Raw genomic sequence first — 24,160 nt, forward strand, 5'->3', positions numbered from 1 at the left:
CATAACACTGACTGTTCCGGATAGTTAAAAAATAAATAAATAAATAAATCCAGCGTCTGACATTAACGGCCAGTACGGCACTGTGTCAGGCCACCAAGGCGCTTCAGACACTAGCCAGTACAAATTTAATCAATGAATTAGATGAAATAAACAATATTGTTAAAAAACAATAAAAAAAAAAAAATGTCCACATTGAACAGTCGCCCAACTTCCCTTTCCGCTGTTAAGGTACTACCAGGGAATGTTCGGTGCATGCCTACAAGGTACGGTTGGCTAGCTAACGCAACTAAACATGATGCAGCGCAGCGGAGGCTAAAGCTTGCTTGCCGTCGAGTAGGGCTGCGCTGCATCAACGGTATACTCTGTAGAAGGTATAGATTTGGCCGTAGGTATAGATTTGGACTCTACCAAACAATCACGATAATGCTTCTTGATGGCGTCATCATATCTGCCCCATTATAAAAATACATACGCATCATACGCCGCACCAGCTACCTACGGGCAGCGGCCATGGGTATGAACAATAGGGAGATACGACACGCCTTTTCGAGCTGCGTGCCTATGGTGGCGCTCAGGTGAGAGAGCGGGGAGGGAAAAGAAGTTGGGAGGGAATAAAAAAATTAATAAAATAAAATAGCTCTTGCGACGTGCACATTGCCATGACGCGAGAGGTTTCATGAATGGTGCCTTTCTCAACCATGACATGCAGGACAAGAGTTGGGAGGGAGAAGAGAAAAGAGAAGGAAAAAAGCCGCCGAGGGAATGGCATTTCACACTTGCGTAGTCACCAATCGTCGGATCCATTGCAGTAAATAAGCAACAATATCACAAGGACGAGCAATGCTAACTGCTAAAATAAAAAACTGAGTAAGTGTTTCAATGGCACAGTAGTCTTTTCATTGCAATCTGGCTGAGACAGCATTACCGTGGAGAGTAGTCATGAAAATAACCACGGCTGGGGTGGTGTTGCAGTGGCACGAAGCTTTTTAACTTCCCCTGCGGTCACAAACAAAGGTTAGCTCTGTCACTTGTCACTTTCTTCCTGCTGACGTCAACACTGCATCAGATCACCTACGGAAGCCTTGGATGGACATAAACCAACAGCAACAACAATAACTACCTGTGACCAGTAAAAATCGTGGGTATTGTAATTTAAAATTTGTATGGACAAAAAATTATAACATCTGCACAGCAATCACACGTCTGAAAATCAACCGCGTACATTACCTCAGATGTCAACCAGGAGGAGCCTCAGGTCTCAAGTACATTCATATTATATTACAGTGGGGCAAAAAAGCATTTAGTCAGCTACAAATTGTGCAAGTTTTCCCACTTAAAAAGAGGAGACAAGCCTGTAATTTTCACCTATGAGAGACAAAATGAGGGGAAAAAAATCCAGAAAATCACATTCAATAACAAAAGTTAATCTCAAGATTTTGTTATATACCCTTTGTTGGCAATGACAGAGGTCAAATGTTTTCTGTAAGTCTTCACAAGGTTTTCTCACACTGTTGCTGGTTCAACTCCCTCCAAAGATTTTGTATGGGGTTGAGATCTGGAGACTGGCTCGGCCACTCCATGACCTTGAAATGCTTCTTACACTCGTTCGTTGCCCGGGCGGTATGTTTGGGATCATTGCTGAAAGACCCAGCCACGTTTCATCTTCAATTCCCTTGCTGATGGAAGGAGGTTTTCACTCAAAATGTCATGATACATGGCCCCATTCATTCTTTCCTTTACACAGATCAGTCGTCCTGGTCCCTTTGCAGGAAAAACAGCCCCAAAGCATGATGTTTCCACCCCCATGCTTCACAGTCGGTATGGTGTTCTTTGGATGCAACTCAGCATTCTTTCTCCTCCAAACACGACAAGTTGAGTTTTTGCCAAAAAGTTCTATTTTGGTTTAATCTGACCATATGACATTCTCCCAATCCTATTCTGGATCATCCAAATGCTCTCAAGCAAACTTCAGACGGGCCTGGACATGTACTGGCTTAAGCAGGGTGACACTTCTGGGACTGCAGGATTTGAGTCCCTGGCGACGTAGTGTGTTACTGTTGGTAGCCTTTGTTACTTTAGTCCCAGCTCTATGCAGGTTATTCACGAGTTCCCCCCGTGTGGTTCTGGGATTTTTGTTAACCGTTGTGATCATTTTGACCCCACGGGGTGAGATCTTGCGTGGAGCCCCAGATCGAGGGGGATTATCAGTGGTCTTGTATGTCTTCCATTTTCTAATAATTGCTCCCACAGTTGATTTCTTCACACCAAGCTGCTTACCTATTGCAGATTCAGTCTTCCCAGCCTACAATTTTGTTTCTGGTGTCCTTTGACAGCTCTTTGATCTTGACCGTAATGGAGTTTGGAGTGCGACTGTTTGAGGTTGTGGACAGGTGTCTTTTATACTGATAACAAGTTCAAACAGGTGCCATTAATACAGGTAACGAGTGGAGGACAGAGGAGACTCTTAAAGAAGTTACAGGTCTGTGTGAGCCAGAAATCTTGCTTGTTTGTTGGTGACCAAATACTTATTTTCCACCATAATTTGCTAATAAATTCTTTCAAAATCAGACAGTGATTTTCTGGATTTTTTTTTTCTTTTCTCATTTTTTCTCTCATAGGTGAGGTATACCTATAATAAGAATAATTACAGGCCTCTCTCATCTTTTTAAGTGGGAGAACTTGCGCAATTGGTGGCTGACTAAATATTTTTATGCCCCACTGTAAATACTATACTACGATAATATATGTTGTAATAATAGTGTATATATATAATTGCTAATATCAGCAGTTAATTCTTTAAATATTGAATTTTGTGGTCAGCACAATATGTTTTCTAAATTACATAGCTTTGTTTTTGTTGTGTGTGTGTTCTATATATACAGTGTGTGTGTGTTTGTATATATTATTTATTTATTTATACACATATATCATGGAAGTGACTCACTTATGACGAGTATGTCAACAATGTCTACATAAGTCATACCAGCTGTCAGTTTGGAAACATTTTCACTCATCATCGCCTCCGTAGCGGCGAATAACCGACTATCCACGAAGTGAGGACGAGTAATAAACAGGAAAAAGATGAGAAGCCATGCTAATTGCTAATTGCTATGTAGTTATAAAAACACAGAAATAGGTGATTGGGTGATAGTATACTTGTCACATAGGTCTGGCGAGAACTGGGTTATAGCGGAGAAAAAAACAACTTTGAAAAGCAAATTAATACGTGGAGAGAAATTGAGAGAAAATAATAGATAGATACACAGGGCACCCTCTGAAACCGGAAATTAATAGGTATTTCACCGCATCAAGTATATTTATGTAATAAATATTTATAATGTAACTTTTATTAGTCCCACAATGGGGAAATTTGCATTGTTTCAGCAGCAATAGTAGATTCAAATTTCAAAAATACCATGCAAGAGAAGACATTTGTACAAGAAGTACATTGCACAAAATAGAAACCTGAAGTATTGGCTGTGAATAAACTATCCAATCTATTATCTGTTTGTTTGCAAAATAGTGCCAATTTTTGGTTTTGACATTTGAGATTGATTAAGATACAGACTAACTTTCCTTACTATGACTGAAAACAGAAACGGTAAACATGAATTAATCCAAAGAGATATTTTTGATGATGACACATTGAAATCTCTTATACTTTGACTCAGGCTGCAACTGCGTGCACTATTAAAGGGTTAATGCAATAACTGCATCAAAATAAATATTGAAGCCTGAACTATTGTGATTATAGAGTAATGAATATATTGTGCAATTTTAACAGTTGCTACAGAATCAGGACGCGGGAGCAATCCAGTATTTTAAAAGAGGTTTCCCTTGCCCGGACGCGTGTCACCGAAGCCCCCCTCTGGAGCCAGGCCTGGAATTGGGGCTCGAAGGAGAGCGCCTGGTGGCCGGGCCCGCACCCATGGGGCCCAGCCGGTCACAGCCCGAAAGGGTAACGTGGGTCCCCCTTCCCATGGGCTCACCACCTGTGGGAGGGGCCATAGGGGTCGGGTGCAGTGCGAGCTGGGCGGTGGCCGAAGGCGGGGACCTTGGCGATCCGATCCCCGGCTACATAAGCTGGCTCTAGGGACGCGGAATGTCACCTCTCTGGCAGGGAAGGAGCCCGAGCTGGTGTTTGAGGTCGAGAAGTTCCGACTAGATATAGTCTGACTCGCCTCCACGCACAGCTTGGGCTCTGGTACCAGTCCTGTCAGTGCTTCTGGATTGGAAGACTGGGGTGGTGGTCCCCCTTTTTAAGAAGGGGGACCGGAGGGTGTGTTCCAACTACAGGGGGATCACACTCCTCAGCCTCCCTGGTAAGGTCTATTCAGGGGTGCTGGAGAGGAGGGTCCGTCGGGAAGTTGAATCCCAGATTCAGGAGGAGCAGTGTGGTTTTCTTGCTGGCCGTGGAACAGTGGACCAGCTCTACAGCCTTGGCAGGGTCCTCGAGGGTGCATGGCAGTTCGCCCAACCAGTCTATATGTGTTTTGTGGACTTGGAGAAGGCATTTGACAGTGTCCCTCGGGGGGTCATGTGGGGGGTGCTTCGGGAGTATGGGGTACCGAATCCCCTGATACGGGCTGTTCGGTCCCTGTACGACCGGAGTCAGAGTTTGGTCCGCATATCCGGCAGTAAGTCAGACTCGTTGAACTCCGCCAAGGCTGCCCTTTGTCACCGATTCTGTTCACAACTTTTATGGACAGAATTTCTAGGCGCAGCCGAGGCGTAGAGGGGGTCCGGTTTGGTGGCCTCAGTATTGCATCTCTGCTTTTTGCAGATGATGTGGTTCTGTTGGCTTCATCAAGCCGTGTGTGAAGCGGCTGGGATGAGAATCAGCACCTCCAAATCTGAGACCATGGTCCTCAGTCGGAAAAGGGTGGCGTGCCCTCTCCAGGTCGGGGATGAGATCCTGCTCCAAGTGGAAGAGTTCAAGTATCTTGGGGTCTTGTTCACGAGTGCGGGGAGAATGGAACGGGTGATCGACAGGCGGATCGGTGCAGCGTCTGCAGTGATGTGGAATTTGTATCGGTCCGTTGTGGTAAAGAAGGAGCTAAGCCGAAAGGCGAAGCTCTCGATTTACCGGTCGATCTACGTTCCTACCCTCACCTATGGTCACGAGCTATGGGTCGTGATTCGGATGCCTCCCGGACGCCTCCCTGGTGAGGTGTTCCGGGCACGTCCCACCGGGAGGAGACCCCGGGGACGACCCAGGACACGCTGTAGAGATTACATCCTTCGGCTGGACTTGGAACGTCTCGGGATGTTAATTTCTTTAGTCAGCTTGTTTCTAGTGCGATTATACACGGCCCTATCCCCATTTTGATATACGTCCTCTTTATCCTGGTGAAGTTGCCCAAGTTTGGCGGTGAACCACAGCCTGTTGTTATTGAACGTGCAAAATGACTTTGTTGGTACACATCTCTTCACAGAAACTGATGTAGGATGTGACAGTGTCTGTATATTCATCCAGGCTGCCAGCTGTATTTTCAAAGACACTCCAGTCTGTGTAGTCTAAACAGATTTGAAGTTCTGTCTTTGCTTCGTTGGTCTACTTTTTCAATATGTTTTTTGGTAGGCTTTGCGCATTTAAGTTTTTGCCAGTATGTTGCTATTAAGTGAATTAAGCAGTGATCAGGCGAGCCCAGAGCTGCACGAGGTATGGCACGGTATGCGTTATTTAGCGTACTATAGCAGTGGTCTAAAATGTTATTTTCCCTGGTAGGACAGTCGATGTGCTGCTTGTATTTAGGGAGTTCATGGTTGAGTTTAGCTTTGTTAAAGTCCTCAAGAATAATCAGGTGTGAGTCTAGGTGGGTTTTTTTTTTTCAATTTCCTTTACTTGTTCAGCGAGGGTTAGCAGTGCGGCATTCGTGTTAGCTTGAGGAGGAATGTAAAGAATGAAAGATGCGACATTACGGGGCGAATAGAATGGCTAACAGTTAAAAAATAGCGACTCCAAATCGTCGGTACATAATTTTTCGTTGTTATAGAAGCATACCTTTTGTTTTCCCTGATAACTCCGTGACGCGGTCTGCCCGGTGTAGTTGGAAGCCTGGAAGCATTGTGGCACCATCGGGGACGCCTTCACAAAGCCATGTCTCCGGAGAGCACAGGGCAGTGGAACGTCTGAAGTCTTTACTGGTCTTTGTCAGAAGATGAAGCTCGTCCATTTTGTTGGGTAGGCAGCGTAGATTCGCGAGGTGGATCGACAGGAACGCCAATTTGTATCCTCTCTCGGGGAGCTTCACTTGGATGCTGCTGCACTTCCCCCTCGTTGTCTTCGCCTCCATGCACCGTAGACCGCAGCCGCCTCTCTGGTGAGTCACTCGGAGAAAAAACTGAGCCGATTAGCCAATGTTGATGAAAGAAAGTACGCGGTAGCTCCCTAATTTTTAGCAAGTCTTCCCTTCTGTAAGTGAGTCGCGTAATGTCTCCAGAGACGAACTAAAAAAACATAGACAATACTAGAGAGCACGTAACCGAGGCGACCACACGGGTAGGCGCCATCTTGTCAGATCTCAACATATTTAATAAAGTCTCTCACTATTGATGTTGATACTGATTTCGAATGTACTGCACAGCTGCGAAGAGCATTGTAGCTGTCACTATTATTTTCTTCCTTCTTTCTGTAACTGGACTGAAGACTAACTCATAACGGCTGCCGTCAGCCGCAAACCTTCTCCCTTCCTTCAACAGGTCGAGAAGTTGCATCAGTTTTGCTAGTTAGCTGTTACTGGTAGCATCTTCCTCTGCTACTAACTGCATACCTAAGAAAGCACAGCCGGGAACTCCCGACAGTCTTCCACCAGGCTTGCGTCTCACATCCAACGCTTTTGTGGTTACCAGCAGTTTTTCAAGGCTACAAACTGTTTGGATATAAGCGTTGTCAGATTTCGCTTATCCGCAGGACTAATCGGGAGAAATGTCCTGACCGACTCTCCGTTTAAAGGGTCAAACTCCCCCCTTTTTCCTTTACAGGCACCAACGCCGTATGAGCAAGGAGATGAGGAGCTATTAAGCCGGTGTCGAAATGAATTCGCCTAGGTGTGCTAACTGCCTTTAGTTTTACAGAGCCAATCTGGTCTGCCTTCACTTATCACCCCTTGATGAGTAACCGCACCGAGTGAAAGGGTAATATCGTAAATACTCTGTTTTTACAGCAGATTCATTTCTCATAAATTGATTGCAATTGTTAAAGACCTAGTAAGTTTAACAGTCCTTGTTAGAACCGTACGGATTTGTTTTATTGTTAAGCCGAAGTAATATAAATGAGTTACTTTTTGGGATGGTGTTACTACCCGATGTTATTGGTATCGTCGACGTTCAATCACTTATAAGAGGTTGAGTATTAAAAATGAGATAACTTCTCATTATAAGAATGACAAAGATAGAATAGAACTAAAGCAAGGTATTTATTTCAGTGATTCTTAAGGTGAAAATGATAATATGACAGAAAGGGTTTATAATATAAAAAATCAATAATAATAATAATAACAAAAAATAGAAAGAAATAGAAGTAGTTAAAAATAATATATCATAAAACAAGTATTGCCTTTTGAATGAGACTTAAGGAGTGATCAAGTCCTACGGAGCCGTGTTGCCAATTAAGATAATTTGGAATATAAGAAACCCTGGAAAGCTGACTAGCTCTCTTCCCTTTTTCACGCAATACCAATAGCGGTTCTATTAGTTACCTTATTATAATAATATTGTAGTCTTACCCGATTAAGTAGGAATATTCAAAAATGAATCGCTATCCAAGTAGCTTGATAGATCCCTCCTGCCAGCATGTCCCTTAGTATTGCGAAAGAAAAGAGCGTGTGTCTCCCCATCCTGGATCAGGATAGGAAGCCTCGCTCTTCCCTCGTTTGAGGCTTTTAAAACCTTGGTTTTTCCAGAAACTCCCTTTTTCTAAAAATACTCCTTTTGTTTGCGCTGTCCTGATATGACCTGAGTGTGAAACACCTGTTTCCTGTTTTCCCCTCAGAATAGCGTCAGAGTTGTCCTGACCTGAACTCTTATTTTTACTCTCAGCGTGTTCTAATTTTGACCTGAACGGGAAGCACCTGTTTCCTGTTTTCCCCTCAGAATGGCATCATCGTTGTCCTGACCTGACCTCTTATTTGCTCACTCAAATAGGCTCCTTTTTGGTAAATACATCCACTTCCAAGCATATTACCTATGTCTTGACTCCAACCAATACATTTCATCTCATCATGTTACTTTCTAAGCAATACAGCAGTACATGAGCATATTTCAAATGTTAAATAAATGTATATACTTCCATGTGAATTCAATTCTCTCATGCATTCAACAGGTTCAATCATCCTTATGTGATATATCATGTGTTATTTTTGTCTGAGAGAGACAACTCCACACAGGTTACGGTTCTTACACAAAAGCCGTTTCAAAGCATTTTCCCTTTAGTATTTCAAAAGTAAGAATAGTATATAACAACCTATGTACTAGCCTGATTTACTTTTTATCAATGATTCCTAATTGTACATCCAAGTTTATAACATCAAAGAGAACATCAAAATCATCTCAAGGATATAAAATCAAACAATAGTTATAAGTGGTTGACTTCAGTATGTGTTTGTTTACCATAATACGGTGTTTAATAGGATTAGGATATTTAACTTCTTTGCTTGAACTGGCGACTCATAATTCTACTTTGGTTTGGCGACCTCTGGTGGTTAAATCAGGGATTGCAAACTGGGGCTGACACCTATTCATGATCTCAATTTGGTTTGGCGACCCCTGGTGGTTAAACTAGGAATTGCAAACTGGGGCTAAGCTCAATCATATGAACCCAGCTACATAAGCCAATTACTATCTTTGTTCCATTACATCCATCGCTTCATGTGGCTCGGCCGCCTACTTGACAGCGTGTAGTATTATTAATATTATTACACAGCTGAATACGACCACAAATACAAAATAAAATGTACACATCCCACTTCATCTCCCTTACCTGTGGTAGGATGATCTCATTCCTCTGAAGTAGAAGGCTAAACGTACTAATGCCACTGAACAAGTCTGCAATGAAATAGCAAAAGGCTATAAAAGTGGCATCTTCCATTGATTTCCTAACCTGTACAATTCAACAAATAAAATGAGTAACATAGTACATTGATAAACTAAATTCCTAAATAAAAAAAATCCATGACAAGTGTCTATAATGAAAGGAATATTCTGAAAGAATGCACTAGCCTTTGTAGCTCAGCCTGCAATGTCTGCATTAGCAGAGGAGAATGCCTGCCACACACGTACCAGAATATCTAGACCACGGGCAATCGGAGGGAGGTCACACCCTTCACTATCTCTGATTGGTCTCAACCACAGTATGGGCCGAATGCTTATCTGTTGTTGAACCAAGTCCTTTTCTCCTTGAATGGCTGGTCAGACCGTTATGACCTCAGATTCTTATTTTCATCGCACCTTTGAGAAATTAGGGCGACCATGAGACCCTAGGTTCTTCTCATTAGTAAATATTTTTTTGCATTGATATCCAACGCACTGAAAGAATACGTTCCAAGCTCAAATTTGACACTGTTGTTGTATGTGACCAGTTCAATAAATTGTCTTTGAAGATTCTGGTGCTGGAGCTCAATGACGAGGCAGCAGAACAGACTGTGGAAGCGAAAGTTGTGGATTTGCTGCTAGGCCAAGAAGGATTCCGCTGGAAGGTAAACAACAATATGGTTACAATAAAAGAAAATACACTATACCTATTTGTCCTTGAATAGACAGTATGTACAGTTGTGAAAATAAGTATGTGAACCCTTTTAATTGCCTTAATTTCTGCATAAATTGTTGATAAAATCTGATCCGTTTGTCACAACAATAGACCCTTAAAATAAATTAAGAGATTTGTTTCCAAATATAATCTACATGTGTGAAGATGATTGCTGAAAATGTGCAAAAACAAAGAAAAATGTAGTACTGAATTCTGGAGATATATCGTTACTGTTTTCCACCATTTTAGTTCACTTTTTTGGGAGGTGTGGCTAAAACGAAGCCCAGGTACACACTTGAACTTTCTGCCATGTATCGGTCTTCTCCCACTGTTTAAGTGCTGAGTGCCTTCATTCCATCAATGGTCATCTGGTGCGGTTGGGAGTTTTATATTTAATTATAATTACTTGGCCTATTTCTACCGTACAGTGCGGTCAGCTCGCTAGATAGACCTACACCCCAAACATGCATCTTCCCTGGATGCCACAGTTTACAAAATAGCTTGGTGTCATTATTTAAATTCCCAAGAATTATGTTTTGTGTTTTATTCAGGCTAACATATGTCGGAACGCAAATCATTGTGGGTATATAACTAGCAGGACGGATGTGCTCAGATGTCTGTCATGTTGTTTGAGCCACCGGTGGAATGACATCTGCCGCAGTGTTTAATAAAAGTAGTGATGACGAGATGAAGCTTCATGAGGCATTGTGACACTTAAGCCATTACGAGTAATGGTTCATTTCCTGATGCTTCATGTGCACACAAAACAACCTGCATCATCCCAGGCAGCTGTAACTTAACCACGTGTGATGTGTTGCATTTCAGTCTTTTTGGCTCTTGTGAATGACTATGTATTACAAAACAATATTTGACCAGGTAATTTCCCAGCATATAGTGTAGAATAAATATTTTTTTAATGTAATCTGTGTGCGTAAAATAGTTTTCTGTCACTTTCGAAAATGGCATGGGCTTAAGCAGGCAGAGAACTTTGAAAGTTTAGATATATAAATTTAAAAATAACAGTATCACCATTGTTTTTTTAGTTTTAAGTTATTCATTCAAGAGCAAGATTATATAAATTGGGGTACAATAATTTCGCCTCTCCCAGGTGGTATTATTGTACCCTACTTTCTTGGAACACAATAACACCTCACCTTTGAATCAAATAAGAAACGGTGGAAAATACAGTTCTTGATAAACAAATGTAATTAATAAGCCTCAAGTCATGAAAGTTACTTATCTGGCACGGTCCTGCCTGAGGTTTGAACTCATGTGACCACCATACCTCAGGTTGAGAGTCAAGTGAGACAACCGCTAGGCTATTAGCCCAGACGGGTAGGAGCCTCTTTCCAAGGAATCTGAGAAATGACGTTTGGCACTGCGCGAGCGGTAATCGCTCACTCTATCTACTGTTGAAGCTATATCCATACTCTATGCTATAAGAGTAGTAGCCCATACAAACTATACAATCTTTATCCAAACTCTGAGCTGACCGCGACTTTATTTAAAAAAAAAAAAAAAAAAAAAAAAAAACACATTTTGAATGGAGCCTGCATGAGGGGTTTATATTGCCATCAAATCTCTTGGCATACTCTGAAGCCCTTCCCAAATTGGTCACGTGATACAGCCGGGCAGCGAGGCTTCGGACGTCATCACTTTCAGCTCCTCCCCGAAATGACGCAAGCCTCGATACACGCTTTGCTGAAACACCCCTTCCATTACCAGACACGTGCCTCGAAGACTCGTCACATCTTGTAACATCACTAAATAAAAGGTAGACTTGAAGTGTCTGTTATTTGGAACTATACAACTGAAGGTGTATTTTCTTCTCTTGAAGCCATTCTGTTGTTAAATTACTTCTGTGCTTTAGGTCGTTGCCCTGATGCGTCACCCGTCTTCTATTAAGCTTCAATTAGCTGACAGATGGCCTTAAGCTCCACTCATACTGTTGTGTGTTCCTTCCAAACATCTCAACTTTGGTTTTATCTGTCCACACAATAGTTTGCTAGGAGCACTATAGGTGAGGTATACCTATGATGTAAATTACAAGCCTCTCTCATCTTTTTAAGTGGGAGAACTTGCACAATTAGTGGCTGGCTTGAATACGTTGTACAAAAGCCATTGTTTGCAATGACAGCTTCAAGATGCCTCCTGTATGGAGAAACTAGTCACATGCTTTCCTCAAGTGTGATTTTGGCCCCTTCCTCCACACAAGCCATCTGCCACCCAAAAAAAAGGTCATAGTCCGCCAAACGTGAGTCCATGTTAAGCACCCACTGCGAGCAATAACAGGCGAGGGCACCAGGAGAAGGGCGAAGAAGGTGGGGACCTGAGAGATGGAGGGGTGGTGGGGGGGGGGGGGGGGTACAGACCCCTGGAGTCAAGCCAAGAGAAATGCACCCACTCTATTACTATGGTTACCAGGTCCCCGACTGTCAACCATTATCCCTGTACCGTCATGGGGCGTTGATGACCCGCAACCGTCATCCCCACCCAGGCCAACCAACTCCCCATAGGATGTGAGAATGTGGTGCATTAAAAATCAGTGGGGGAAAGGCATGGCGGACCAGAGAGCAGCCTGGAGTGCTGGAACACCTGGCCAAGTGTCTTCCCCAGCCCGACACTGCATTGACGGCTGTATGATGTATTAAAACTGGAGGACCAGCAGGGCAGAGAAGGGAGGCGACCAGACTGGAGACCAGCACAGATGTGCCAGGACCCGGCCCGGCATCCGCCCCATCATGCCTCGTGCCAGCCCCCCAGGGGACCCTGAATGAGATGTGAATGTGCCCAGTGTGCGAAATATGTACAGTGTCATAATAAAAATGTGCTGAGCGTGTGAAGTAAGAGGCTAGACTCCTGCGGGCCCGGCCAGGTCCGACTGGCTGGAAGACCACAGGGGAAAGGGGGGCATCCCCCCCCCCACATCGACCACCACCCCGCAAACAGTACAGGGCACAGAAGGCGCACCTCCCCAAGGCGGGAGGCACCAACACCCTACCATAGGCCCCAAAGTCTGCCGGGGACCCCTCACAGCCCGTGCGAGAGAGGGGGTGACGACCACGGCGCAGCGCTCCGGGAAGAGGGAAGAGGAGGACACAGGCCCGGGGTGCAGCAGCACGGCCCCCCCAACCCAGAGACAAGGATGAGGCCCCCAGAGGTTTTTCTGAGTTATTTTCTAGATTTTGCCATTGGTTAATGTTTATAGCTCGTTTATCTTTCCAGTTTAACAATATTGTTATTTTAGCGATTGCTAGAATTACAAGTATTGGTTGAGCATGTTTATTTGGTAGATGTATACCTTTTCAATCATCCAATAGACAAAGATTAGGAGAAATTGGAATCCTACAGTTCAAAACTGGATTAGCTGTAATTACTGTTGTTGGTTTTTTTGTCATTGAGAATGTATTTCTGCAGATTTGCGCCCTGTATTTATTGTCAATAGACACTGAGATACTTTAGGGATTATTGTTCTTACTTTATAGTTTTGAAGGAAGTTACCACCTCTAATTTGACATTCTTGGCACAAGATTTCTTGGCACATTTCATGAATGCATTATTTTTTAATAAGTGATATAGTCGGTCAGTTCCACTTTGTTCCCATGTGCTGCAGTAAAGGGGTATTTTGTTAATCTCAAATTTGGTATTGTGCCACATTGGGAAGGAATAATATGGTGCTGATTGAGATTGTATGGTTTCTAGACTTTTCCAACAAGCTGATAAAGTGGCTGCAATAATCAGATTGATAAAACAATTCTGGTGTCAACTTGTGCTGATAAATGTGAGGTCTGAAAGTTTGGTGCTATTGCAATCAATCTGTTCTAGTTCCAGCCAAGATTGTTGTTCAACAATTGGATGTAACCATTTAATGAGGTGCTGTATTTGGCTAGCTAAGTAATAGTGTTTGAAGTTTTACCTTTCTGAAGGGTAGGTAGGCTAATTCTATTTTTCTTATTTTTAGAATCAGAATCATCTTTATTTGCCAAGTATGTCCAAAACACAGAAGGAATTTGTCTCCGGTAGTTGGAGCCGCTCTAGTACAACAGACAGTCAATTTACAGAACACTTTGGAGACATAAAGACATTGACAAAAAACAATTGTACAAAAAGATGCAGAGTCCTCTAGCACTTAGAGCAGTTCGAATGACTAATATTGCAATAGTCCGGTGCAATGACCATTGTGCAAAGGGCGCTGAGACTTCAAGGAGTGTATGCGGTTTAAAGAGACGAGTAATGAACAAAATAATAAATTCTTCATTATAGGCCTGCGCGAAGCACCGAAGCAAGCATCCCTTGTTACTGTCCTGCATATTTATTATTTATGAATACTTATTGTGCCGTTTTTTTTTTGTGCTCGAATTTTGCATGCCCATTTAACGTATCCGCACAAATGAGGTACCAAAAGTCTATTTTTGGATCCGGTTTACTGTTATTTATTCCCATTTTTGTGAATTTGGAAGTCAGTTTATTTGCACCTAGAGTGAATTCTTGCCTCTGCTTCCAAACCCAGTTGTCACTTACAATCCAGTCTTATACATTCATACTTTTACACATTCACACGATATTAGTAACGTTTTTATAAACACACGAAAACACGGAAACACAGAAACACGGAATTTAAGTACATACAGGACCCCGCCGTCCTCGCGGAATTTGTCGGACTCCGCTGTCCTTCTGACCACTTGCCAGTGACTAGTATTACACAAGGTTTATTCTGCCGCAGACTTCTTCGTCGCGCAATTCACTCACTCTTTAATCCTTTTTTCCCAAATTTTTTTTTAAAATTTAACTCACCACTCGTCTTCAATCCTGTGGATTGTCGTCAACCTTCAGATCCCAGTTGAGGAGAACGAAGACCAGTCCCGTAAAGGGTCTTACTTGCTGTGGCCACGGTCTCTTAACTGGAAGTCGGCTCCACAACTGGAATCCTCGGGTGTGTTGACATCCGGCTCGAAGGACCAATTTAATGTTAGATTTATCTTACCCAACATTATAAAAAATAGACACAAAAGGAATGAAGACACTGGTTTCTTTTTCTCATGAGGAGGGCGTATGGGAGATTGTTCAGATCACAGTCTCTCAACACGCTCTAAACAATCTCTCCTGTCGCTCCTGCATTTATTTGAAAATAAGGAGGTTTCTAAGTTTACAAGACATAACGCACTAAGCTACAAGACACAACACAAAACATTGGACCAACACCTGTCACGTCCCCGACCACATCCGATCACGTCCTTGGTCCAGGCGCCCTTCCATCGGATGATGCTGAGTCATCTTTTTGAAGGCGAGACATCTAAAATCGTCCATAATACTAATGCAAGCTAAGCAAATAAATGATAACTTCTACAATTTATTTAACAGTCAGACCGGTAGTGATGGGAATTGAAAACCATTTCCTGTTGATAACCGGTTCCAAAGCAAATGATTCCTTGGAATCGTTCGCCAAATTCCCAAGCGGTTCACTGATTGATTCTGGTAAGAATAATGAATCGGCCTGCGCAATGCGTGAACCATCTCCCATTCATGGAAAACTTGGTCTGCAAGTGGTAGTAACTCATTCCCTGCCAATGCCGTCCAAAGACGTCATTCAGAATCCATCTATTCCCTGCCAATGCCGTCTAAAGACATCAATGGCATTTTTTTTAAACAGCGATGGGTGGGGGAGGGTCTTGTGCAGTTTATGTGTGATCGTCGAGCCTCTGGATAACTGCAATGAGGATTGGCACCCTGTAGAGGGCAACAATGCCTTCAGCTGAACGTCCTTCCCTCAGAGGAAGAAGAGGAAGAAGAAGGAGGGGGCGGGCCGGTGGGTACAAGAGACATTGAGAGAAGGCAAACACAATGGTAGAAAAGAGAAAAGGAAAAATGAAAAAAATCTAACAAAAAACCTTTCAGTACTAGAAATGTGTTGGGCCAAGGCAAGAAAAATATTCCTGCGACCGACAGGAATGACGCCTTAGATCAGGAATAAAGGATGACGCGCCGAGTCAGACTGACACTCCGAGCGATCGCTTTGTTGCAAAGCTATCTCGCAAAATGCCGGCCCATACATATGGCGAGATCCTCCCAGCCGCTTACTAGCTGATCGTCTCTCAGCCAGGATTTTAGTAAATGGGATCTGGAATCGTGATGAATGAAGTCCGTCTGGATAGCCACCCGAACTTCATCCCGAGCTTCGGCCGACGAAAACGAAGGTAACTCGTTTGCAGCTCGCGTTAGCTACATTTAGCGAGCAAACACGCTCCTTCAGTCCTTGTTACATAAAAACATAATTTGGTCCCACTAGTTCACATTACAATGTAACATCTGTTGCCAGTACTGATTTCAATGTTCCATTTCGTCCATCTTGCAGGAATTCAACTCCCGCAAGTCGAACGTCTTTTACGATTGCGACAAAGAAAAGTAATGTTTATTTTCTACCCTTGCAAAACACGTCATCAATAAAAAATATTGTCTTGTAATCGTATGTATTTTTAAAATTTACAGGTTATGCATCCAGCAGACGTTCGACCCCCATTCCAGTACGCAGTGCAGACAATAACGGGACTGTAATTTCTCGTGTATAATTCGCGTTTTTCCCCCCAAAAAATTGGCACTAGTCAATAGTGCGCATTATACATAGGTATAGGTGCAAATGGAAAAACTTCACATTTTATAAATGTATGCCGCCATCTAGTGGTTATGAAAAAGCTGTACACTTTATTTCCAAAATTCCACCACCACATAAAAAAAGTGTAGCCTACACTTTCATTCCAATATGACAGGGGTACGTATGACTGCATATAAGTACAGTTGTGCTGATAAGTTTACATACCCTGGCAGAATTTGTGACATCCATCCAATATTTTTTTATATTAATATTATTTATATCATATTTATATTTATTTATATTTATATTATATTGTTTTATATGACTGATGACTGAACAAGAACCATTATTAATTTCTTTATGGTTATGTTTTATTTAATGATAATGCTTTTCTGAGATGCTTGACCGTTTAATTTGAATCCCATTAAAATAAAATTAAGTGTTTCGCCTGGTCCTTCATGTTTTCTTTAAAGAATTGTACCCATGTTACAAATTTTGCCTGGGTAATCAAACATGAGCACAACTGTGTTTTCTAATTTATTAAATAAAACTAGCGCTGTGAATTTCAAAATAAGAGCAAGTAAATTTAAAAAAGGATTACATGTTGAAATAAAGTGCTTAACTTCAGAATAATTCTTTAAAAAAAAAAACTAACAAAATACAGATAATACTTAATGTTTTGATCATATGGGTAGAAGCAGAATCATACATTGTAAAAATGCATTATACATAGGTAGAAGGGTTTTCCAGAATTTTGAGGTCAACTTCGGGGGTGCGTATTATAAATGGGTGCGCATTATACACGAGAAATTACGGTAATTGAAAGCTTTTTTTTCTCCACGTCCCACGACAGCAATTTCAACAATGTATTTTTTTAGTAATAGTTCTGTTTTTAAACTGCACAGGTCGTGCTTCAAGAAGAAGTAGGGACTAGTTTCAAGGACAATGACAACCACACAAGATCACATTCACCGCCACCAAAGAATAAAATCCATATGTGGATCAAACTTTGCTAGATTTTATGCACAAGGTAATAAAAACCTGGACTATTGAGCAAATGGTAGAGGAGGAGAATTTGGATAAAAAAAGTGTGGGACACCCATTTGTTCATGCATTTTTGTCTAATGTAAATTCTGTACAGTTATACTTGTAAATAAATTATTTTTCTGTCAAAAGTACTTTTTCAGTGTTGTTTTATGTTCAGATGTTTGAGATTTTCACAAAAGAAAACAAATATTTGTCAGTAATTGTTCTGCTTGATGTCTGCTTTCACAAAAAGGCTGTTTTCTCAGTTTTTTCCCTCCAGAAACAGATTTGCCTGAAAGTAGCCTATATTTGACTGCTGATTACTAAAGAAAGGTGTAAGCTGGAGACAAACTTTTTCTGATGAAAGAAGAAAGTCTGATCTTTCTTTTGGTGGTTTTGGTGTTTACATAGTCCTAATACACAATATTCTGCGGGGCTTGATAAATGAGTGAAATTGCTCCAAAATGCCTGGCAGTCTCGGGGTTCCCTGCTCAGGAAAGGGCTGGCAGTTAATGAGTTAATAGGCTTGACCACTCTCACCATTCTGAGTAAGTAAGGGTGCCAGATCGCCACCAAAGGCAGCAATAGTTTAACTATATAAGACCAAAACAAATACGTAAATGACTGAAAAATGACACCACTTTAACTACTAAACCGTTTTTACTAGACTTTACGCCGATCTGATCGGTGTTATCGGTATTGGACATTTTATGCTGATCGGCTGATCGGATTTCATGTCATAGGTCGCCAATCCGATCAATGATGTCATCGATTGGCTCCACACAAGACATTTAACTCCGCGTCTTCGTCGCGTATGAATCCAAAAGCTAGTTTATTTTTAGCCTAGTCACGTGTCTTGTTGCGCAGTACTGTAACTATCTGACGGCCAATAAAGTTTTTTCAATCCTGTCTGTGAAAAAACACGTCATCCGTGTGGGACTATTTTGCGGTGTCTCAAACAAATAAGTTATTTGCAGTCTGTGCACAACTGAACTACGTCGTGGGGAACGTCATCGAAATGCTTCAACACAACAAATTTGATCGAGCGCCTGAAGAATGTACACGAGGAGCATGCCGCATTCAAGCAACGCAGCGTGGGGAGGGGAGAGTCAAAGTATTAAAGTAATTTAATTGCAGTAAGTTAGCACCCATTATTTCTGTCATTTAATGTTGATTTGACCTAAATTTATGTCAGTGGCCAATCTTGTATGCCCCCTAGAGGTCATTGGTGTTTTAACTTTTGTCTAAAATGCTAGAGAATAATTTGAGCCGGGATGGGCTCCGCAACCCTTGTGAGGATAAGCTGTACAGAAAATGGATGGATACAGTATACAGTGCACAAGTATATACAATAAATGAACAAGACACATTGCTCCATCTTGTGATCGGATTGGTGATCGGTTATCGTATTTTTTAAACTTGCTGATCTGTGATCGGCCCCAAAAATCCTGATTGTGTAAAGCCTAGTTTTTACAAAATAACACAAAGATGCATTTTAACACAGTCAAAACGTGATACAGTAATTTTAACTATAGCAATTTTTCAGCTGTTACGCTAAAATCCGACCTGCCAGAAACTGCGACCGGAAGTTACCATGACGTTATCCAACTGGCGTTTTTTAAATTTTATTTTATTAATATACTGTAATTTCTCGATTATAACATACACCTTTTCTTTTAAATAAGGTCTGTTTTTCGGGTGCGTGTTACAAATTCATCCAATCAAACAACGACTAAATAAGACATGCCCCTTTTGAGCCCCTTTTGAGCTGTGCGGTGACGCTAACCTTGGTGGGTCAATGTCGTCAGTGCATTTCATGTGTGGACGGCAAGAAAACCGAAAGAGCACGGATGCCAGTGCATTATGCTGCATACGCAGAGGTGGGAAGTAACGTAAAGTACTTTGTTACTGTATATAAGGAGATTTTTCAGGTATTTGTACTTATTTATTTTCTGGCGACTTTTTACTTTTACTCCTTACTTTTTAAACAGAAATATTTTTACTTTCTGTTCCTTATCTTTTAAAAATGAGTTCATTACTTTGAAAACCTAAATTTACCAACGACGCAACGTAAAAATTTGATTTAAGTAAGGGAGTGGCACCAGTACTTTGACTAGGGTTGTTTTTTTGCACAGTACTTTCAGTACTTTTACGTAAGTACTGATACTTGTGCAAAAAAGACCAGTACTTTTGACATCTCTGTGCATATGGTTGCATACAGCACCTTAACAATTACGAACGTCGACCTTCCAAAATGGCTGCCACATAGGCACGTCGGATAGCTGTCCTGCTATAGTGTGCTGACCTTTCTCATCTCTATATCAACGGGGGACACAAAATAGCTGAGCTGAGATTGGTGGAAGACATCGGCATGTTGATAGCTGCTGTCTGATTGGTCACTACACTACAACTGAGAGTGCTCTGCCGCGGCTGTGATATGAAATCATTGCTTCAAGTAATATTGTCAGCAGGTGTCAGCTGATCGAGTATAATTGTGCAACAGTAAAGCAACCTTGAAACTGCCGGTAAAAGTAAGTTTTTCACCAGCATTCAAAAGAAAAGTGATTGCATTGGGCAACAGAGAAGGTAGTAGCAAATTACATCAATGAGAAAATGTAGGAAGCTGCAGAAAGCAATACATAGAGACTTTCTGAGTCAGATTCTGACTCATCATTCAATGTTTTTTAGGGGCAGAGCAATTAAAGAAACAAATGATACAAAAGACAAATTCTAATAATCTGTTATTATAGTGTTGTTCAAATGAGGATGATAAATCCGATGACAAATAGAACCACTTGTATGGTAATCCATAAATTTATTGCTCACCTTCAAAGAATGTTCAAAGTTCCACGTCCATTTGAGAGAGAAAATCGTGTATTTGTTGTGAAAATACTGAAATTTCATTTACTAAAACTTTGAATAACGTATTATTATTTTTGTTGTTGTCTGAGGGAGTAAGGGGCGGCACGGTGGCCGACTGGTTAGAGCATCAGCCTCACAGTTCTGAGGTGCGGGGTTCAATCCCCGTCCCCGCCTGTGTGGAGTTTGCATGTTCTCCCCGTGCCTGCGTGGGTTTTCTCCGGGCACTCCGGTTTCCTCCCACATCCCAAAAACATGCATTAATTGGAGACTCTAAATTGCCCGTAGGCATGACTGTGAGTGCGAATGGTTGTTAGTTTCTATGTGCCCTGCGATTGGCTGGCAACCAGTTCAGGGTGTACCCCGCCTCCTGCCCGATGACAGCTGGGATAGGCTCCAGCACGCCCGCGACCCTAGTGAGGAGAAGTGGCTCAGAAAATGGATGGATGGAAGGGAGTAAGAGTTGGGCAAAATTTGGGTCCGTGTTACGTTCGAGTGTAGCATATATTGGTGTTGGATAAAACGTTATTTATTTAAGAAATGAATTTGTCGAAGGCGAATGCCTGCGTTCGCTTCCGGGTTAGTTCGATTTACGTTTTAGTGTCACAATCAAACTATCTCTGTCTCGTAAAGGGCACCATGTCCCTCTTTATATGTATACAATTTAGGAAAAGTGACGAAAAACCTCTTATCAGTCTCATCTGAGGGTTGCTACATTTTATAAAATATGAGTTCTCCCAAACGCCAGCAGGTGTCGTCTGCACTCCAGCAATGTTCTCAGTGTTTGAGAGGGTCCAACCCTCCGGTCGCTATCAGTTCTGCACATCACAAGGGTCTTTGATGTCTGGAATCCAGATTCAATGGGAAGCTGCTAATTAGCTTAACGTCCATGTGCCATACGCCACGTGTCCAGTGGCCATCTCGCACAGCGGGGCAGCTTGGGAGAATGCAGTTTATCAAGTTGTGGGTATGGGGAGTGTTGCAGTGTCAACTGGGCCATAGTCACTCCAAGTCCATTGTTTTTTCAGGCAAAAATTTTGAAAATAAGGAGTGTGTGTTGTAATGGCGAAATTATGGTTATTATTCCTGTTTGTTCTCCTTTTTCCCCCAATGTGAATTGATGAGAGAATAGATAAAGAATTGAATTGTTAAGCAGTATCGAAAATGGAATCTGAATCGGAAAAATCTTATCAATTCAGAATTATGTGTTACCATGGTAACACAGTTCCCCAAAATCTATCCCCCAAAAAAGTCCCATCGACATCGAATGGGGCGCCGTCTCAAAAAGTTTAACATCATTCCCATTCACTATTTAAAATGTTCATCTTAGTCAATTCACTTTGGGAACCATTTTCGACATTCCAAAAATCCCACATTCCAAAAATGTCATGGGTTTTTTAAAATAAAACATTTTCACAAAAAAAAAAAAAATTCCCATTGAAAATGAATGGTGCGGCGTGTAAAAAAAGGTTTCACATCATTCCCATTCGACGAAGTGTTCAGCTCATTCAATTCACCTTGGGAATGATTTTCAACATTCAGAAAATTCCCACATACCAAACATTTAACATTTTTCACCAACAAAATTCCCACATTAGGACCACACTATTATTACCCTGATCTTCGCCTTTGCCCAATTCAAGCCATTCAAACGACAGATTATTTTCCTCATTACCAAAATTCCCACATTACCCAAATACCACCTATTTCACCAAAATTCCACATTTTCACACATTAATAACCCCCACAAAATCTACAACATCAAGACGTATTTCTACATTATTGCCTCTTCCTTCAGCATTTCTTGACCGACCACCTCAACTATTCCAACTTCAATGTGTTCCGTTCTTTCAAGCCATGTCATGAACTATTCCCATTTCCCAAATTCCCAAGGTTTTCAAAATACCTACAATTTGAATTTTCACACATTCACCTTGAGTTACCACATTTCTAGACCAATTGTAACCATTCCAACTTCAACATGTTCAACTCATTCAAGCCATCATGTAAACTATTAACCCCAAAATTCATGAATCGAACAGGAAGTGCCCCAAAATGAACAGGATGTACCCCAAAATGATCAGGAAGTACCCCAAAAAAATCCGTACAAATGAGGTTTCAAATGATTTGTTTTAGCCGGACTAGGATTGGAATGACTACACTGATGGTGTAGTGGTACACTCGCCTGACTTTGGTGCATGCAGCGTGGGTTCAGTTCCCACTCAGTGACGGAGTGAATGTGAGTGTGAATGGTTGTCCGTATCTATATGTGCCCTGCGACTGACTGACGACCAGTTCAGTGTGTAGTCCGCCTTTCGCCCAAAGTCAGCTGGTATAGGCTCCAGCGCCCCACGACCCTAACCAGGCTAAGCGGTGTTGAAAATGGATGGATGGACTTAACCTTACGAATGATTTTTAACATGACCAAAATTCCCAAATACCAAAAATTTCACGTTTTTCACCAAAAATCCACAGTTGTTCACATTAAAACACCCACAAAATTTACAACTTTAAGACGTATTCTATGTTATTGCCTCCACATTCAACATTTCTCATATAATTCAAACTGTTCCAACATGTTCAGCTCATTCAAGCCACCCCCTGAACTTGTTTTCTCATTTCCCAAATTCTCAAAATTTTCAAAAAAAGGCTAAAATTTAAACATTTTACAAATTCACCTCCAGTTTCCATATTTCTTGACCGATTCCTTTAGCTCATTCAAGCTATCTCGTCAACGGTTCCCACACCCAAAATGTTCAAATTAAAACCCTGAGATTTACAATTTTTATATAATCACCTCCAGAATCCATATTCCTCGATTAATTCGAACCATTCGAACTTCTACATTTAGCTCATTCAAGTCATTCCATGAACTTTTTCCATTCCCCAAATTCACCAAATTTGTGAAACAAAAGCCTCAAATTAAAAAAATTTAAATACAGTATTTACAATCAGAATCATCTTTATTTTCCAAGTATGTCCAAAAAAACACACAAGGAATTTGTTTCCGGTAATTGGAGCTGCATCTCGAGTTTCAATATTTCTCGACCGATTCGAACCATTACAAATCCAAAATGTTCTGTTCGTTCAGGCCATCCCATGAAATGCTCCCATTCTGAGCCAGAAAAATTAAAAGCCTGAAATGTACAATTTTTACATATTCACATCCAGTGTCGCATTTCTTGACCTATTCCATCCATCCATCCATCCATTATCCTCACAAGGGTCGTAGGAGTGCTGGAGCCTATCCCAGCTATCTTCGGCCGGGAGGCGGGTTACACTCTGAACTGGTTGCCAGCCAATCGCAGGGCACATACAAACAAACAACCAATCCAACCATTCTTATTTCAACATGTTCTGCTCATTCAAGTCATCCTGTGAACGTTTCCCAATTCCTAAAATCCCCAAATTGAACAGGAAGTGACCAAATGAACAGGACGAATTTCGAATTTGCAAGAGTCAACAGGCCTGTTCAAGATTTCCAGGGGAATTTTCTAGTTATATATTATTTTTCTTCTTCTTTCTTATTAATACGTTTCTTTTTTGCCCCACCATTTTGCATGCACCGTTTAACGTGTCCGCACAAATGTGGTACCAAAAGACGCACATCCGCTAGACTCTGTGTTAACGTAGCGATGCAATTCCCCCCAAAACTACAAAAAAATGCAATTCCCCCCAAAACTACAAAAAAATTATTTCTTCTGCTTATGTTTTTTTATTTTTATTTATCCATCCATCCATTTTCAACCGCTTATCCAAGGTCGGGTCGCGGGGGCAGTAGCTTTAGCCGGGACGCCCAGACTTCCCTCTCCCTTGCCACTTCATCCAGCTCTTCCGAGGGGATCCCAAGGCGTTCCCAGGCAAGCCGAAGGACGTAGTCTCTCCAGCGTGTCCTGGGTCGTCCCCGGGGTCTCCTCCCGCTGGGACATGCCCAGAACACC

The 24,160-nt window shown here is 41.8% G+C and overlaps 1 protein-coding gene across 22 annotated transcripts in view; it reads left to right on the top strand.

The window, feature by feature from the left end:
- llgl2 (LLGL scribble cell polarity complex component 2) overlaps positions 1–24,160 on the top strand; it is a 137,209-nt gene that overhangs the window by 58,985 nt on the left and 54,064 nt on the right. For 13 of the 22 annotated variants that reach the window (XR_009785640.1, XR_009785639.1, XR_009785644.1 and 10 more), the window contains one exon: positions 9,600–9,695. The exons of 1 other annotated variant lie outside the window; for it this stretch is intronic. Coding sequence is in view for 9 of the 21 variants with exons in the window: in XM_061756011.1 (XP_061611995.1) it covers positions 9,600–9,695 (96 nt within the window). In the remaining 12 variants the exon portion in view is untranslated. Of the gene's footprint in view, positions 1–709; positions 3,964–9,599; positions 9,696–11,344; positions 16,148–16,231; positions 20,530–24,160 lie in introns of those variants that run through there. 8 more of the 22 variants (XR_009785648.1, XR_009785647.1, XR_009785652.1 and 5 more) reach the window with 8 other exon arrangements.

Source organism: Phyllopteryx taeniolatus, chromosome 19 (assembly GCF_024500385.1).
Source record: "Phyllopteryx taeniolatus isolate TA_2022b chromosome 19, UOR_Ptae_1.2, whole genome shotgun sequence".
Taxonomy (NCBI): domain Eukaryota; kingdom Metazoa; phylum Chordata; class Actinopteri; order Syngnathiformes; family Syngnathidae; genus Phyllopteryx; species Phyllopteryx taeniolatus.